The sequence below is a fragment of the Triturus cristatus genome, chromosome 5_1 (assembly GCF_964204655.1).
Source record: "Triturus cristatus chromosome 5_1, aTriCri1.1, whole genome shotgun sequence".
Classification (NCBI taxonomy): domain Eukaryota; kingdom Metazoa; phylum Chordata; class Amphibia; order Caudata; family Salamandridae; genus Triturus; species Triturus cristatus.
Genome location: NC_140587.1, coordinates 513,955,934 through 513,974,939, shown reverse-complemented (window position 1 = coordinate 513,974,939; position 19,006 = coordinate 513,955,934). Strand labels below are relative to the sequence as shown.

General features: G+C 40.6%; 1 protein-coding gene across 1 annotated transcript in view; it reads left to right on the top strand.

The window, feature by feature from the left end:
* The window catches only part of STMN2 (stathmin 2), a 156,767-nt gene that overhangs the window by 107,030 nt on the left and 30,731 nt on the right, over positions 1-19,006 (top strand). The window contains exon 3 of the mRNA XM_085605378.1: positions 9,449-9,621. Within this exon, the coding sequence (XP_085461504.1) occupies positions 9,449-9,621 (173 nt within the window). The remainder of the gene's footprint in view (positions 1-9,448; positions 9,622-19,006) is intronic.

Here is a 19,006-nt window from a genome sequence, read left to right as displayed (position 1 = left end):
AGGAGGAGCGAGGGCCAAGTCTATGGGCTCGTTGGATACTGAGAGAGGTAGTAGCAGGAAGGTCAAGCAATTTCAGAAGGAAAGAAGAGAAAAACGTGACAGGATCATCTCCTTCCAAGGATTCCGGCAGGCCGTAAACGCGTAGGTTATTCCTCCTGTTCCTGTTTTCCAAGTCTTCAGTGTGTTGTTGAAGGGCGAGAAGAGATTTTTCCAGAGAGGAGATGCGTTGAGAATTTGACTGAATTTCTGGAACCTGCTGCTCCACAGAAGAAACACGAGCCTCCATAGTTGACCATTTGGCCTCAAAAAGCTGCATCTTAGTATTAGTCTCCTCCACGAACGGGCGCAAAGCGCGAATCTCCTCAAGTATCAACTCCATAGATATAGGGGGTGGAGATGACTCGGATGGAGGAGGAGAGGAGTCCTGCTTCAAGCGCTTAGGTAAGGAGGCAGGAGGAGAAGACTTACTGGAGGTAAGTTGTGATGGAGAAGAGCGGGTGGAGGCTGTTGTCGCCATTTGATCCGTGGAGGGAGGATGAGGAGAATGACCTGTTGATGAGGAGGAGGCAGAGGAAGGTGGAGTCTTTGAGGGCACAAAGACAAACTTTGGGCTGCGTAGCTTGCCCATAGAAGCCTAAACGTGCCAGTGACAGTGACCGGAAGGCAAAGAAGCAAACCAACACAACGACCTGCACTCAAAAGCAGAGAATGTCAATATGTCCAGTCTGAAGAGCCCAGCGGTCAGCAGGAGTAGCAGAGGACACTTGGAAAAATCATGAGCACACTGACAGGGCGCAAAACACAAAGGAGAGGTCCTTAGTTGCCTAGAATAAAGACCAGTGACTGGAGAAAGAGCAGGAAGATCATGACTGTAATCACCTCAGCGACGAGCGGACATCGCGCATAATACAAAATGGCGGTCGCGCTGAGGGACTTACATCGAGAGACATGAATGGGCGAATAACTGAGACCACGTGGAGCCAAATGACATATCCCCCTGATGCAGCCACCAGAAACAATTCATACAGGATTGGTGATTAAATAACGTTGCCCAATAGTAGATTTAGCGCCATGTGAGATTTGGCTGAAAGGAAACAAATTCTGCGATGTTTCATTAAAGTAGTGTAAATGTCACAGCAAGAAAGTCTCTGGTGCAAAATCTATCTTTATTCGCCCACATTATGTAGATGTCAATTTAATTCACCTCTCAGAAGCGTTGAAGCAGATGTGACAGACTCAGGGAATAGCAGAGAGCCACAGTAGAAGCATTCCCCTCAGACGCGGTGGCATCGTAAAATCATCCCAAAATGGCGGACGCGCTGAGGCGATTAGCAAATTCGCCGAAAATGAAGCATTTTTCACAGATGAGCGGACCCCCAGACCTCACCAGGTGCACATCACGCTCCGATGCTGGGAACCGCCAAAAGAAACGGAAAAAATGCAGGAACGCCTCCGTACGGGTTGAGAGTCCGTCTCGGCGTTGCGGAGCTCCAAAGTCAGGCGGCCATTCCAGTCGGCGTCCAAGCCACGCCTCAAGAAGACAGTCTCTTGACGGTCATGCAGATGAATGGGGTTACGGTGGAGGTACATCATACATATGGGGCTTTAGGTAGACCACAAGGGTCAATGGATCCAACTAGCTGGCTAGACAAATGGGTTCCGGACATCAGGAACGTGGCAGGTCAAAGGGAACAACAAAGAACAATAATGCAACTTGGTTGAAGAGTATTTGAAGAGTATTTACCGGTGCTCCTTGGAAGATGAGTGGAGTTGTAATGGAGAATAGGCTATCCCCCTTTACGACCATGGGCTGACCTCAGACTTCATCCTGACTGTGTTCTCTGACTTCCCAAGACCTTGGGGGGATTTGGATGGCAAGCACAGGGTTCACGGAGGGCAGGGGGCGGGTAGATGGAGCGTACAGGTGGAAGGAGACACACTCTCTGAAGACAAGCACATGCTCCGTAGGTGAAGCACCGCCATAAGAATCAATGCTAAATCTGGTGGTGGTTTTACAGGAGAGGTCCATAAGCCCAGTGTGAGAATAATTACTACCTTGATTGATACCTTATACATACCATGTGGTAGCCTGTCTAGGCAATGTAAACGTAAGAATTCCAAAATGAAAAGGCTTATGTGAAAAATAATCCTTAGGCTTATTTTATTTATTTATTTAATTACTCATCATGCATAGTTAATGAAAACCATTAAACGTTCAACTAAAAACAACAGTAAAACACATTGAAAAAGTGCCGAGTAGCATATAATACATTTCTATTTCTTTTTCACTAGATCTAGCTAGTTATTAAAACTTGTGCAATTCATGATGTGCTCAGTAATAAAATATTGAAATAACTCCAAAAGTCCGCTGGAGCGATGTGCTCAGTTAAAAATATTCAAAATAAGTCAATAAGTTAACAAGAGCAGGATTGATTAGAATCCCTTTATGCTTTATCTCCTGAAAGCCAACCATACTTCTTTGTACCTATTAGTAAAGTGCTTATTGTGCTTACAATCACCAACCATTTATTTTGAAGAACAAAGGTCCTTAGCTTAAGAGTAGATAGTGAAACCATTTCGACATAGACTATAATGAGTACTATGGAAAGTCTTCCAATGTCCAGCCGGACAGAGGAACATTTATTCAAAACAATACACAGGGAATAAACGGAATAAAGGAAGCAACAAAAGGTGAAACACAGGCACAATCCTATACCGAGCTTGGAAGAAAAGGAATTGAAAGAATGGAAAAAGGACGAAATAGCAGGCAAAAACTTTGGGAGCAAAAGGTGGCTTACATTACACAATAATCTTAAGTAAGCTCATACCAACAGACACCACAGTATAGTTTACACAATGGTTAAATTGCGGTGTTGCTAGACAAGTCGACGTTTCAATCCCTAGCTCCTAATGCAGTGGGATCATCATCAGGACTAGAAACTAAACAGTTGCCTGATAAAATTTAAAAGCCTTAATGGAATAAAAGGAGTCCTGGTCCGGGGAATAACGAACTAACAGGTCTAGGTGGGCGAAGCAACTGCGGGAATGGCGCAGGATTGAAACAACGAGCAATGGCTGTAGAAAGCACCGGAGCTCAATGGAGTCACCGGAGGCCAGAGGGTCCGGAGAGTATTGTACTTCAAAGACTGGGTGGACGGAGCAAGGGTCTGCTGTTCCTTATGGCATATGGCATATGCCATAAGGAACAGCAGACCCTTGCTCCCTTCGGCCTCCGGTGACTCCATTGAGCTCCGGTACCCTTTTACAGCCATTGCCCGCTGTTTCAATTCTGCGCAACTCCCGCAGGTTCTCCGTCCACCCAGGCTTTGAAGTACAATACTCTCCGGACACTCTGGCCTCCGGTGACTCCATTAAGCTCCGGTGCTTTCTACAGCCATTGCTCGTTGTTTCAATCCTGCGCCATTCCCGCAGTTGCTTCGCCCACCTAGGCCTGTTAGTTTGTTATTCCCCGGACCAGGACTCCTTTTACTTCCATTAAGGCTTTTAAATTTTATCAGGCAACTGTTTAGTTTCTAGTCCTGATGATGATCCCACTGCATTAGGAGCTAGGGATCGAAACGTCGACTTGTCTAGCAACACCGCAATTTAACCATTGTGTAAACTATACTGTGGTGTCTGTTGGTATGAGCTTTCTTAAGATTATTGTGTAATGTAAGCCACCTTTTGCTCCCAAAGTTTTTGCCTGCTATTTCGTCCTTTTTCCATTCTTTCAATTCCTTTTCTTCCAAGCTCGGTACAGGATTGTGCCTGTGTTTCACCTTTTGTTGCTTCCTTTATTCCGTTTATTCCCTGTGTATTGTTTTGAATAAATGTTCCTCTGTCCGGCTGGACACTGGAAGACTTTCCATAGTGCTCATTGTAGTCTATGTCGAAATGGTTTCACTATCTACTCTTAAGCTAAAGACCTTTGTTCTTCAAAATAAGTAATTACCCGAGGTCCTTAGGCTACCTGATCGGGTTCCCTTGTTATTTTTACTCTTACAATCACCAACCAATCCCTAGTCTTCCAAGAAAAGGCAATGCCAGCTGAATCCCACATGCTGCAGAAATACCCATGGACTGAATATTTAAAAGTAGGCTCAGGCCTCGATTTGGTGCGCTGTCTGAAGCCTACGGTAGGTGAGTCTGGACTTGACCAGTATCAAACGCAGATTTCTGCCAGTGAATGATGAGCCATTACCTAGGATGCATCACCATTACTCTTTGTGATCCTCAGAACTGATGGATGTAATAGAAGCATAAACATCTGCCCAAGTCAGATATTCTGAGGCATCTGTGACAGCCTCTCTAGGTCTTCTCAGTAATCTCTGGCAGGCGTCTTCCAAAAGTACCCGTACTACCCGCCACTGTATGCACCTCTGTTTCGAGGGTGCACCGTTGTAGGTTGCACTGTCAAAAGTCACCAAACCAATGGCAGTATTATTTTAAGATACATATGATAATGCCCTTACAGATAAAGTATGAACCTCATTTTCTGTTGCTACACATTCTTTAATTTCATAATGTATTGTCTTTATGAGACAATGGCTCTTTATATCCTTGGTAAAAAGGTGAACACTCTTAGAATGTGCGTAATGCTGAAGGCTGAAAACCTTGAAGCGCTTTATGTACCTGAAGAAGGCCTGAAGAATCTCAGAAGGAACATGTGGATTTTGAGCCTAACACTAATGTGATTGTGGTGTATGCAAGCCCTACGGCCCTTTCCGAACACCTAATGAAAATGTGAATGGTGCAGCAGCTTGCAGCAATGAAACCAGTGCAGTTATGTTTTCTGAGATGTGTCCTCTGTCCCTTAACCCGGCTTCTTTCCAATGAGACAGTTTACATTGTGTCGCTTTTGTTTTGAACACTTTACAACAGCTGCCCAATTCCAAAAATGTAGCTGCATGTGTAAGTAAAGCTAACCAACCACTGGCTAACTTGTAGCAATCTTGGCTCCACTGCTATTTCATATGCTCTGTTTTCTAATATCATTTTTATTTCTCGAAGTCAGCCTAACTCTTAAATACAGAGCAGTGATAAGAACTCACAAACTGAAAGGTCAGGGCAAATGGGCATTGGTTTTGACTCCCTTTTGCCTGTCCAAACAATTGTATAAAAAAGACCCTTAGTATAATCTTGAACAGTAGGTTGCACTGATTTAGGAATCTTTGGACTTCATGGTGGGCACCACTCTGTATGCCATGAGGGAAGAAAGGATCAATTTATTGGATACAGACGCACATATTAAATAGTATTGCTGCTACCATGGCAATTAAACTGGTCCCCACCGCATCTATTAAAGCAGCCAATTCATTTTTTGCCAATTGCTTAGTTTTAACAAGGTTAATATTTGCTGGCATTGGGTGACTGTTCTTACTGAGTGTTGCTTAAACAGGTGCAATGGTCATTGTAATACTGAGGAACACAGGCCCATAGAGACTGACTCTCAGTGATACTAAGCCTTATTTTTACAGGAATCCATGGGGGATTCAGGTGGAAAAAGGCATGTATATTTGCATGTGGCACTAGTATTTGGAATATACAAACCTAGTAGGTAAGCAAGGGGAAACCTATATTTCTGATGATTATGAGATGATAAACAATCAAGCACATCAAGATCAAGCTTATTTTTGCACATTTGAGTTACACAATTACATAATGTGAGACTTTAGGCTGTTTGGTAATGTCCTGTAGTCCGCTCCACATAGATAGTCAGGTTTAGATAAGTCAGCTTCGCCCTCCTTTTATGTGCAGAGGTTGCTGGTGAACATTGAAAGTGATGGGGTATACATTCCCACCTCTATTGATGGAGTGAATCAGGGGGTTTTCAGGGTTCTCCTCCTGATAAATGTTCAGAAATAAGGAGGACAAACGGCCAAATGGTGAATTTTAAGGCACAATTTCCACATTATTGGCTCCACAATATAAAGTTTGTGAATTGTTCAAATAGAATATTATTTTATGGAGCGACAGGCAAGCATTACCTTAGCCCAATGGCTCTGGGGGTTCTCCATTTCCAAGAAAACATTAGACAAATTGTGGCAAAACTAGAATTTTTTAATCACAGTCTGCCTAAATCGTTAAAGAGCTTTAGGAAATAAAAAAATATGCAGTATCATATGGCAGTAATTTCATGAAATAAATATAACATCATTATCCACAAAATCACCCTAAATTGTAAAAACAGAGGAGATTATTCACAAAACCGTTTTGAAGCACGGAATGTAATATTCCTGTAGCACTCTTTTACATACTCTTACATGCCTTAGTGAGCTGGTCGCACAATATATAAAATGTAAAAAAAGGATCATATTTGGGGAATATTCATATGCTATTTTTACAAATTGAAAGGATCATGCCCTCTTTGCGCTTTTATTAAGAGAGAGGATGTGGCATAATGGCCAGAGGTGCAGACTTCAGAGCTGGGGATCAAGGTTTGAGCCTCACCGTCGACTCAGCATCCTGTGATTCTGGGCAAATTACTTAATCTCCCTGTACCTATGGGCAGCACCTGGATACCCTCATGGGTGATAAGCAACGCTATACAAATACTTGTTTCATTTCATTAATAGGAAGTTGGACCATTTGGGCCAATTCACCAAGGCATGTAAGGGTACATAAAAGTGTATTCCTCGACAACTTCTACTTGACAATCTGCCCCTGACTGTTGATATTTAAATCATGAAAAAAGCCGACATACTAGAATTTCAAGAGAGGGTTATGCTCCTTTAACCTGCTCCAATAAGGTATCCTTCAAAATAGGAAAAACTTGAAAACTCCCTTATTTTTTTTTTTTTTATATATAACTACACCTGGAACTCTCCTCTGGTTTTTGCCATGAAATTTGACACCTCAGTGACAGCTTCATGAGAGGATAGTATTCATCTCTGCAAGCTCACAGCCTATCCAACGATCTTCCTCTGTAACCACCCCTCCATTACCACTTCCTTTAATCCAAACTGGGTACCCTCATCTCAATCTCTTCCACAATTTATTTGTAACGATACATATTTTATCTATTGGTGTTATCATGACAAGGCAAAAACCAAAGGAAATGATGGATGGAGTGTTGAACATTGCAAGCACTCACCCCCAGTCAACTGATCTGGGTTTAATCCATCACCGTTCTTTAGCCCACTCTGCCACCCCAGTTCAGACATGGACAAATGCAAATCAGTCTGACCCTGTGCCTCATGGGAACAGTCCAGCCCGAACTGCCAAGCCATGTCTTCCCTGGACCGGAAACAAGCTTCCTAGGACCGGTTTCTGGCATTTCAGCCGTCTTCAGCCAGGCTTGCTTGAATCCAGTGGCAAAGTGAGCAAGGGACTCACGTCTGAGCATGCCCTGCCAACTTATGGCGAACAAAGCAAAAACCAAAGGAAATGATGGACGGAGTGTTGGCCATGAGGCACAGGGTCAGACTGATTTGCATATGGCCATGTCTGAACTGGGGTGGCAGAGTGGGCTAAAGAACGGTGATGGATTAAACTCAGATCAATTGACTGGGGGTGAGTGCTTGCAATGTTCAACACTCCGTCCATCATTTCCTCTGGTTTTTGCTTTGTTCGCCATAAGTTGGCAGGGTATGCTCAGACGTGAGTCCCTTGCTCACTTTGCCACTGGATTCAAGCAAGCCTGGCCGAAGACGGCTGAAATGCCAGAAACCGGTCCTAGGAAGCTTGTTTCCGGTCCAGGGAAGACATGGCTTGGCAGTTCGGACTGGACTGTTCCCATGAGGCACAGGGTCAGACTGATTTGCATATGGCCATGTCTGAACTGGGGTGGCAGAGTGGGCTAAAGAACGGTGATGGATTAAACTCAGATCAGTTGACTGGGGGTGAGTGCTTGCAATGTTCAACACTCCGTCCATCATTTCCTTTGGTTTTTGCGTTATCATGACAAGTGCATTAATACCCATTACCTAAATAATTAGCATGTGCAAGGGAAATAAAACAAATACCAGTCGTCAGTAGTCTGATTAGTTATAATAAAAATGAATCAACATTAAAAAAAGTATAAAATATTACCAGCAACAATCAAGGTTAAATACGTTGCTTCAACCCCTTTGAGAGAAAAATCAAGAACTAAAAATGTAACCTTAAATCTCAGTAGAAAACAAAATATTGAATATAATGACAACTCTCACAAGAAAAATAAATGCAATGAAAGTACAGCAAAAATCAAGAAATTGGAAAATCTGAAAGAGGAAAAATTAAAAATAGGACTTTCATCAAATTTGTTTGGTGAATATGCACCACCATTTGTAAATTACCAGCATGTGAGCAGCTTTGCTAAGCAGCAATTTTTGTGCTGGCAGAGCGGAAGAATTTGTATTTCAAATTCAGGACTTTTTCTTTAAATCAAATATTTTGACAAAAAACAACCTGAACGCCTGCATCTAATTTGAGTTCTACAAAGACACATAGTGCACCATGTGGTATCAGTAATCTGGAAAACGTTGTGTAGCTGGAAAAAGCTCTGAACTGGCCAGGTGGATTTGGGCTTACTGACGTCAGTACAATTTGCAGGAGGTCCCCTGGTCCACAAATGAAGACCCACAGTTCAAATCTCAAAAAGGGAAAATATTGTAAACCTCTTTGCACACTTCAGGACAAGTCTGCAGTGAACATTTCCAAGCACAGGCACTTGCTCTGCAGACATTCCACCTCTGAAACTCTGTTTATTCAAGACCAGCAACTGGTTAAATTGTACTTCAGGATACTGCACTCCAAGTTAACTTTCTCTGAGCACAGGTCAACCTCTTATCATGAATACCGCAACCCATTCTCCAATGCTACAAATAAGGGCAGCAGTACCTTCATCTAACTCTAACATGGTGGGTGTTTGGCGAGCCACGCGTTCTGATAGGCTCCTGCTACAATAAATACATTATCTACAGTGTCCAATTGTTCTTAGGAGCTAGATCTGTTCCATACCAAATGCCTAATGATACCTAAAAAGATCCCACTGCAACCACCATGTACACTGGACCTGCACTAGACCCGCGGCTTCAAAGTATATTGTAATATATACTTACAATTATACTGGCACCTGTTGTCTTAACCAATTCTACGATGAGCACCTTACAACATATGATTTGGAGTTTACAGTCACTCGCTCTGGTGTGTACACAGTGATCGGTATAACCAGTTCATATGCACCTATATCTAAAGCCTCCTACTGTAGACCGGTTATAAAAAATGATCCACATCTGATCTAAATGAATGCTGTCATAAGTAATTTAATAAGGATGATTTCCACGATGAGGGTCTCTTAGGCTTGCTCGGGATCTTCACATCCACATTTCCTACTTTCTGTAACGCCAGTTGTATCTTTCTTAAAGCGGTTTGATGTTTTTGATTCCCTTAATGCGTATGTTCTCAATGCATGTTTTTAATAGTATCACACACATTGTGTTTATCATGTTAAACTTTATTTGATCAGATATGGAAGTAAAACAGATCAACAAACGCGCCTCTGGTCAGGCTTTCGAGCTGATTTTGAAGCCGCCCTCACCGGTCTCGGAAGCCCCACGGACCCTGGCGTCTCCAAAGAAGAAAGACCTCTCCCTTGAGGAGATCCAGAAGAAGCTGGAAGCGGCTGAGGAGAGGCGAAAGGTAGAGTCTTTCCTTTAATAATCAAAAGGTGTTTAGTTTATTGGGACAACTGAAGCTGTGGTTGCGTCGTCACTAAAGCTGTTAATGTAGATGTCATGGCAGAAGAGTTGGAGTGGTAGATCCCAGCCTCTGCATAAAGCATAAAGTAGACGCAAATCATTTATGAACAATCACAGCTTTTGATTTTATAATTCTTACAGTGCACTTTACGTTTTCAAAAAATCCTGCTCAGTTAATATTCTTCCGCATTCAGTCAAAAAGAGAAGAGGGACTGATTGCTATGAACTAATGCTGTGCCAAGTTCACCTGAAGATTCCATGTCACCGGGCATATCATTTTCCTGTCATGAGCTTTCAATTCATAATCTGTGATATTCTGGGTGTTGTGTACTTTTATCATCTTAATGAATCAACTCAGCCAGGATCAATTTGCAATGGTTTGTAAAGAGAAAATCCTGACCTGGAACATAGGGGCATATTATCAAGTACGGCATTAAAATTATTGCCGCTTTAGCGGCAGGAAACTGCCGCTAAAGCGGCGATAATTTTAACGCCGTTCTTGATAATATGCCCCTCAGTGTCCATGGAGACCCTCTAATGCAAACATATCCTAGTCCACGTTACCTTGATCAGCCCAACTTTGTAACGCAGTTTAACTACACAGGGTTTAAGTTGATATGTTACTATTTCAGCTTCCTTGCTTCGACCCACCATTACTTTACCCTGTCTTTAGCACAAAAATTATCATTACTTCACACCCTTCACTTCCATATTGCATAACTTCGACTTCTTTACCTTTACTATTTTACCATATCCCAAATAAATGCAAAAATAATACAGTATCCTTTGCATTAAAACAGTGTACAATTCTAATTTTGCCTAAAAAAATGGCTTCTGACTCAACCCTAAGAGCAACCTGATTACTCGCCCTTGCAATATGAATTTAGTAACTATAAATATTGAACTAAATGTAATTAATTATAATTAAATTAAATTCGATTATACTAGAATTGATTTTACTAAAGCTGATAAGTTCATAAGTATATATATTTAACTTAAAAATAACTCAGTTACATGCTTCTTTTGTCTTACAGACCTGGTCTTGGAACCTAAGATATATTTGTTAGATTTTTTTAAAGCTTCCCTTTTTTTTATTGTACGTTGTTTCATATGTGTGTATAACTTCTTTCACACCTTGCCCTTTCTCCTGCCGTTTTCGCCAGGAACACTAGAGACAGGAAGGCCAAATGTGTATGCTTTTTTAATTTGGAAATATAGCAAACCTTATTAAAACCGCATTGTTAACCCTAAATTCATGCAAAAAATTTGATCATTTTGTTGGCCTATAATTTTACCAATGAAATATATTTTGAAGGCAAATCTTTAGAATGGAAAAGCTGACTCCAACCAAATTCGCAAAGGTGTTTTATTAAATTATTTAAATTATATTTAATAGAACTAATTGAAGATAAACATGTGCACTCCTTGGACTTTCGCTTTTCGAATATAAATACAAAATTATTTAACCATTATTCTATACCTCTCATGTCTCTCGTCTTTTTTAAAAATATTTCGGGAAACATTCTGAATTATTTTTACATTCATTATTAATAAATAACATGTTTAGTCCGTGTATATTTATTTAAAAATTGCTTCTAATTTATAAATGACCTTTCAAAGTTGAACTCAAGAGCAAATTGTCGAAGCCATGCTAGTCTATCTAATAGCAGTCAGAGAAACGGTACTTGTTGAAGTAATTAATTATTAGTGATGGTAGTAACATGTTCACATTTGAACTCATTGATTTATAACTAACACATGCAAGTGTTTTGTTTTTAATATTTATTCAGCTTGATTTGAATGCAAAATTAATTTCTAAGTGCAATAACATTTGTTCACCGTATGTTTTCTACACCCAGACAATTACCTACCTATCTACCTAAGAATTTTTTGTTATTTTTTTGTTATTTTTTTTTTTTTTTAATATTCACAAGTTACCAGCATGTGAACGGGCAACGGAAACGTGTATTACATGTAAAGCCTATGAATGCCGTCTGCAGTGTTGCAGGAATTTTAAAAATATGTGTTGTTTTAGGTCAATTTTATACTAACGTTTCACACATGAGGAAAATATATTTTTGGAGTGTGGGGCGTGTCCATTGCAGTGGTATGGCTACAGTGGAGAACGAGGAATAGCTAGCTTGAATGCCCTTATTGCCTTGAAACTTATTATGGCGATTCAGTTCAATAAAAGTCTTAACCAAGCTGGTGTCTATCTATCACAAATCCTGGGTCTTGTTAACTTACCATAGAATCCAACCAAATCACAATGTGTTGAGAGAGGCCATGGTTGGGCTTGATGATGCTACAAAGATGGTAAGACCTGCCAGACATTCCTCGTAGAGCAAACTGCAACAAGACCCTCTCTCCAACCTCTGGGGACGAATCTCCACAGGGTTGTCAGAAACCTGCAATGGGTAGCTCAGGTAGGCCAGATCCATCCGAAAGAAATCCTAACTCATTGGGTGATGTTTAAAATGGAGAGAATAGAGCCATTGCTTTGTCAAACTTGGCTACTAAAGGAAAGTGTGTTTACTCCAGTGAACAGATTCCGACAAGGTGCCGGTCTGTGTTCTAAATCAAGACTAGACCTGAAGCTATCTAGTGACCAAGGGCTATTCTCTGCACCAGAAAAAGGGATGGAAACTATTGGGTTAGAATATGGAAATGAAGGTGTAACTGGCAACAGAGATGTGGCAATAATTACATATTTTGGGAAATGGAACACCAGAGGTATGTGAAAGAAAATCAATATATCCACACCTACCTGAAGTTTGAAACATGTTTATTAAAGCAAAAACATAAAAAGTGAGTTCTCAGTTACAAAGCGCTTTGTCTCTCAAGCTAACGATGTACCCCCTCCTACAATGCACCGCTTTGTATGCATTCTAGCCCCATAGAAGCGGTACACTTGACAGAAACTATAAATCAGTAGTGGGAGTCTCAGCAAGTACTATGATTTTATCGTGAGAAAGATTCGGGGGCACATTACCAAGGGCCGGCGATACAATTATCGCCGCTTTAGCATCCGCTTTTCAGGCGCAAAGCGGCGATAATTATATCGCATTATTTACATGGACATGCTAGCGCGTGTTTCTTTCACTTAGCTCCCGTTTTCACACGCCTCGCATCGATAGTGAGATGCAAAGTAGGCGTGGCTGTGAAAACAACATGGGAAAATATCGCGATATTAACAACGAGGCATAGCGATAATTTAAATCGCGCTAACTCTGCCTTAACTCAGGAATTTAACGTCTGTTAAATTCCTGACTAAGGCATACCTAACATGGTAGGTGGATTGTGCGGCTAAGGCCATTATCAAGCTTATCGCCGTTTTCCATGGAACATCGCTGGAAAACCAGCGATGTTCCATGGAAAACCCCGCTATCGCTGGAATATTTATTGCCATAGCGCTAAACGTTGATAATACAGCACTAGCTTGGCGATATATTCCAGTGATAGCCAGCGATATTTAAAAGCGCGCTAAGCGCGCTCAGCGATAATTATCGCTGGGGCTTGATAATATGTCCCCAAGAGGCCTTAAAAAATATTAATTTCTTAGACGTCGAGCTAGTCATTTTTTAATTCTCTCTTACAAGTGCAAGAGAGAGGCTGAATGTGTCAGAAGCCGAGTACAGTGTAGGCCTAAGTTACATATGGGCACACAAAACGACTCTGGTCAAACGACATGGTGTTTTCTTTAAAGGCACTATGTAGCTGCGTAAATCATTTAAAAAAGGCTAAATTTGTCCACCATTATTTCTACGTCAAAAGGCTCAGATGACCTATGCTGCTTATGGTTTATAACATCTAATTATAGCCTACAGCTATGTTATTTTACATTTATCTGCTGTGTGGAAAAGTCCTGGAGGTCTTCTCTCGTTTCCTGCTGAACCAAAATACACCATTTGCAATGTATTTTAATGAATGCAGATCATAATCTATTTATGAGAATTGCCTTTTTGGAAAACAGGATCATTATTGATTTCACACTATTTTGGTATGAGAAGCAACTGTATTAATTATAGCGCTCTTAATTAGAAACATGTAAAATGTGTGTAAAACCCCTAGAGCCACACTTTCTCTATGACCTAGTTCCTCAGCACTCCATTTGCTGCCGGGAAGTTTATCATTTGTTTTATCCCCATGTGGTTCCTCATTTTTACCAGTATTTTCGTCGGTCTCCTTTTTCTCTAATCTCTAATCTCACACCATCTCCTGTTCTTAAATAGCTGATATTTTTTAAAGTATTCCATCTTTGAAGACCTGTGTCTGCTGCTTCTGTTTAAAATGAATTCTTACCAAAATGGTGGAGTTGAATAGTAAGTGACCGAATACAGCATTAATTCCAATCATCAAAGATGTTCTACCTAACTGGGAATTCATTCAATTGCAGGCTGATGTCATCTTAAAGACTTTGAAACATGCACTGGCAAAGCCAATAGGCCGCCCCTTTAAAGGGTGGACTTACCTAATGGCTTTGCCAACGCTTGTCTGCACTAGTGATCTTGTGCAACTTTATTTTTAATGTTTAATTTACCATTTTAAAATGGCCATCATATATTGTAATGGTAAATTCAAAATACAATAAAATGGCCACTGATGCATCACTCCACATACAGACTCATGCATGAATACGGTGGCCATCATGGAGAGGTTTTTTCTTTGATTCAAACAATGAAAAAGACCAAAATAAGCCAAATCATTTCAAGGCACATCACTTGACAAGCTGATTAGTTGCAATATAGATTTCAGATTAGAAAATTAATATCTTTAGGTGTGATGCGTTCAGCACCATGAGCATGGGACTAGTGACCCTGTGATTACATTATGTGTGGTTGGTGGCGGAAGTGTAAGAACATATCATCATGTTTTGCATCTGCAGGCAATATGTTAGGTCATGTTTTGTCAAAGAAATCTAAACATGACTTTAAGCCAGTAAAATTGTCTGCTTGAAATTACTGCCCATACTTTTTCCTTTCTTGCGAGTTCTCTTGAAACATTTTTTTTTTTGCAACCCAATTTTCCAATATTTTAGGACTTTATAATCACTCGTTGTTTCCAAAATATGAGTCCTATAAAAAGATCATGTGACTTTTGTGCTTGGCTTATGTAAAAAGCTATTGTAATATATACCCCAAATTTGAAACCTGTTTGGTCATTACTTGAAACCGGTGCTCTGGTGGGCCATCATTCGCCAACTCCCCTGCATGTCTGCAGCCTGAGCAAGGCACTAAAATATGAGTACTGCTCTTTTGTGGTTAACTTTCTTCTCTGCTGCCAACTGAGGGTCAGTGCTAACCCTCGGCTCACAGAGGAATCCACTGCCGCCTTGGTGTTGGTTCTCCGAATGCTGCTTCGGATGTGAAGGGAAAGACAATGAGGAGAGGATAGTGTTGAAGAGTGGCAGGATACAACATATTTATTCTTCATAAAAATGTTGAGATCATGTTTTTTCTGTACCTGTACAAGAGGAGGGTACTACCAATGGTGGTGAGCGGAGTAGACGTATTCCATCATTTTTTTAAAAAATATTTGGAGAAAGCAGACAGTGATGGGTGGTTGGCAGGACAATATTTGCATATTAATTTTAAAACATGTCTAGATGGATGGGGCCTGAGGGAGATGAAGCTATACTGTTCATGACTGCCCAATGACTCCACCAGCTGAGCAAGTGAAGATAAATTGGGTGCTTGGACATACACCACTTAAAAGTATACACAATTATACTTAAATACCTAGGAGTTTGATTTACCTCAAGGTTCCAAGTGGCATTATAAATAACTAGAGCATCATTCTTATTTTCTAATTAATGTCACTTGGAGCTCTTTAACAGGAAGCAACTCTGTGTTGATAGTTAATCATCTCAGTTTCTATATTTTCATCTATGATTGTATATTTGACCATTCTCTTAGCTTGTTCACTAATAAATTAAATACCTACTCTGAGTAACTAGAGCCCTTGCTTGGCTGAACTTAGAAAATGCTGCTTTATTTTGACCTTCAAGATGTATTGGAAGTAAACTAAACAAAGATACATTTAATTTCCATCTTTCTAAATCACATAATAAATTAAATTAGGCAATGTGCATCAAGTTACAGGAATGCACAAAATGATATTCGAATGCGTTGCCACTGAGATGCTTTGAAGCCTGCTCTGCGATGGTACCTTACGTGTGTACTGAGAGAATAACTCTTGTAAAAGACTGAAGATGCTCAATAAAGAAAAACAGATTCAGAATGCTGTTATGGATCTCTGCTGGCTCACCATATATGTAAAGGTCAGGCTATCCCATTAGGTAATATAGGCAACCGATTGGGAGACTACCAGCATGGGACACCATCACTGCAAATAGAATGGTTTATTATTGGTCAGAGGATGGTACAATATGATGTCACCTAGTGCAAGAAGCAATTTTGCCAGACCATAAATACAGTGAATGCATAAATCCACTATCCACCAGGTGTTGTCGGTGTGCAATCAGAAACAGATTTTATAAAAATATAACTTGGACACCAATCATTAGGACTTATTCTTATTGAAAGAATACAGTGAGGCTTAAAAATAAGTAGAAATTATGATGTTGTGGTACATTAGCACGCTCGACTGCTTCGGTAGTTCTTGTTTGCAGCAATTGTTCATGTACGTGTGTATGTACTTATACTGCTGATCTCATCCTATATATAGTTTATTCACTGTTGAGTTCCAGATGGGCTCTGAAAGATTACTCTACTTTGTCAATCCTGTGACTTTCAATGTCCTTTCTATGTTTCATTTGCTTCATATCCCCCAATGCATCATTCATTACCACAGTGGTGGCTTCCTGGCAGGCTTTTCATTGCTTATCTCTATTCTAATATTGTGTCCAGTGACAGTGAAGATTCCACTGCGCTCTTTACAAGATATCCAGGGGTGATATTTCTCTTTCCAATGTGAGCCAGAGAATAGATGGGCTTTGAAGCCAAACTCCTGCTAGCATTTGATTGCAGTTGCATGCAATGAAAGAACGATGGTTCTTAAAGCCACCAAAATCACTCTTTGATAACAGGCAAAGCACAAGGTATATCTTCACAAGTGACAAGGCAGCAGACTTAAATGAGTCACAGAATTAAAGCAGTAAATAAACTAGGCAGGGATTCTGCTGAGAAATGCATTAAAAATAAGGGCAATCTATCAAGTTTGGTTAATAGAAATCAAAGTATACTCTAAGTGAGGCTGATAGTAAACTATAGATCTTCATAATAATAAAGACGAACAATATGACTGAAATATGTGAAAGAAAAAGTACATCCCTAAGTAAATAAACTGTTCACTGAAATCAATTCCTGGAAATATGTGAAAAGAAACAACAGTGAGAGTGTTTTAGGCTAAACTGTTCACATTCCTACAAGACAGTTCAGCGGGAAGTCCATGAAGTTCCAATGGCGGCTGGAGTATGTGCATGTGTGCAGGATGCCGAATGTGTAAAAGACACCATCTGAACAAGCTATGAGCGTGGTTGTCTTCAGTGGTGGAAACAAGGAAGATCCATTCCTGATGGAAGTTGCTTCTACCACACATTTCCTGAGGATACTGTTTAGTATTTTGACTTGGGATTTGGAGAACCATGTTAGAATGTGGACAATGGAGCAACCCTAACATATCTGGGTGAATCTGTAAACTTGATTCAAGGGGATTGTGCCTTGTCACTGACTTGTTTGGCAGTCAACTAGAACAAGTGTTATTCTGAAACAAGTGGTAGGAAAGAGACAATTTGCCACAGCGTTTTGTGGTGCATGACAACCGGTGTTACTGCCCATAGTGGAGCACACACTTTCTAAAACGGAGGTGGCTTGGCAGCGGACTAAAGCAGGTATGTGTAGTCAGGACAAAATGCAAGTTCATACTATACAGTTTATTTGGACTCTCCATTAAAGCACTTTCTCCATCCTAAAACCCTATTGCAAAGATGGCTATGTTGTATTTCAGAATGGGTAGAATTAGACTACTCTCATGCAGACAATAATCCCTTCTAAATCACTAGTAGACTTTCTTTGTCCTCCCAGTACTATTACATTTATAATAAAATGGGATTTGAATGCTGATGCCGTACATGGGGCGTCCTAGGCATCAACCTTTGATTAGTGTTTTCCTGGCTCAAAGAGCTCGATATGAGACAGAGGGAGTAAAAGTCCTATTGGAGGGTCAGGCTTGGTTTCTTACAGGTTGACTCTTACATCAAATATACTCCCATTAAAAAAAGTATTGTCAGCTGAGTGGGTTAATGCACTAAAGGGACATGACTGTGAATGACAGTGCTTCTTGGTTGGTAACAGAAGGAGATTTTCCACTTTCTGTTGCATACCAAAACAGTACAATGTTATTTTGCATGCATTCTTGCAGCTAAGATGGATGTCGCTATAAAGCCCCATGGAGAACACAACCCAACCACCACCTTGTCTTGCGAGTGATCGTATTGCTGTCTAAGTAGTGAGTGTTTAGCTGGCAATGTCCAATCTTTACATAGACTGTATATTAAGTGACAACTCACGCGCATGGGCATCTTTGCATGACTCATATCTGATTTTACCATTCCTTAAACTCACAAAAGTAATCTGTTGTTTCTAGGTAAAGCCAGGCTTATGAAAACTGCATAGGATCTGGGTCAAAGCAAAGGTGCAATAGGCAAAGAAGGAACCTTGTTAGGGAAGGTATAAGACCTAAAACCTACATTTGCTGACAGATGATCAGCAGATTTTGGAAGGGCAAATTTAAACCTGAGGTATGGTAGTATACTGGGAATGCTGTGGTAAGAGAGCAGAGTTTCCGGTTGTAAAATCTGTGGTGGGTCAGCCAAGATCTCAAATTGTTGTCCACTAAAAAGATGTAGTCAGACGTTTATAAGCCATAGTTGGCAGCCTTAGTTTCAGCTCTGTTTTGTTCCGCATATGCAACGGGATCCCACCATAAATCATGTTGGAATAACTGTTACTGACCTGCCCTCTGCAACAATAAGTGGAGTCCTTTCATGAGTCTAGAGGAAGTGGATGGCAGACAAACTTTTATTAAGGGATATAAAATGATGTCTTGGTGAAGCCTTTCTCTTGAAAAGCACAAGCGAAGGATGGATCAGTCTCAAAGATTCTTTCCATGTTAAGTTCAAGGAGAGTGCCAGCTAGAACAATGATTCACAGGAGTCGCAAGAATGTCCATCAATCTATATTAATTCCTTCTTATTTTAGTGGTATTCATCAAGCCATAGAGGGCCTTTACAGAATTTGTAAGTATTTATTTCCCCAGCACTGGATGTCTTCTAAATCCATGTGATAGCGAACCAGATAGCTTTT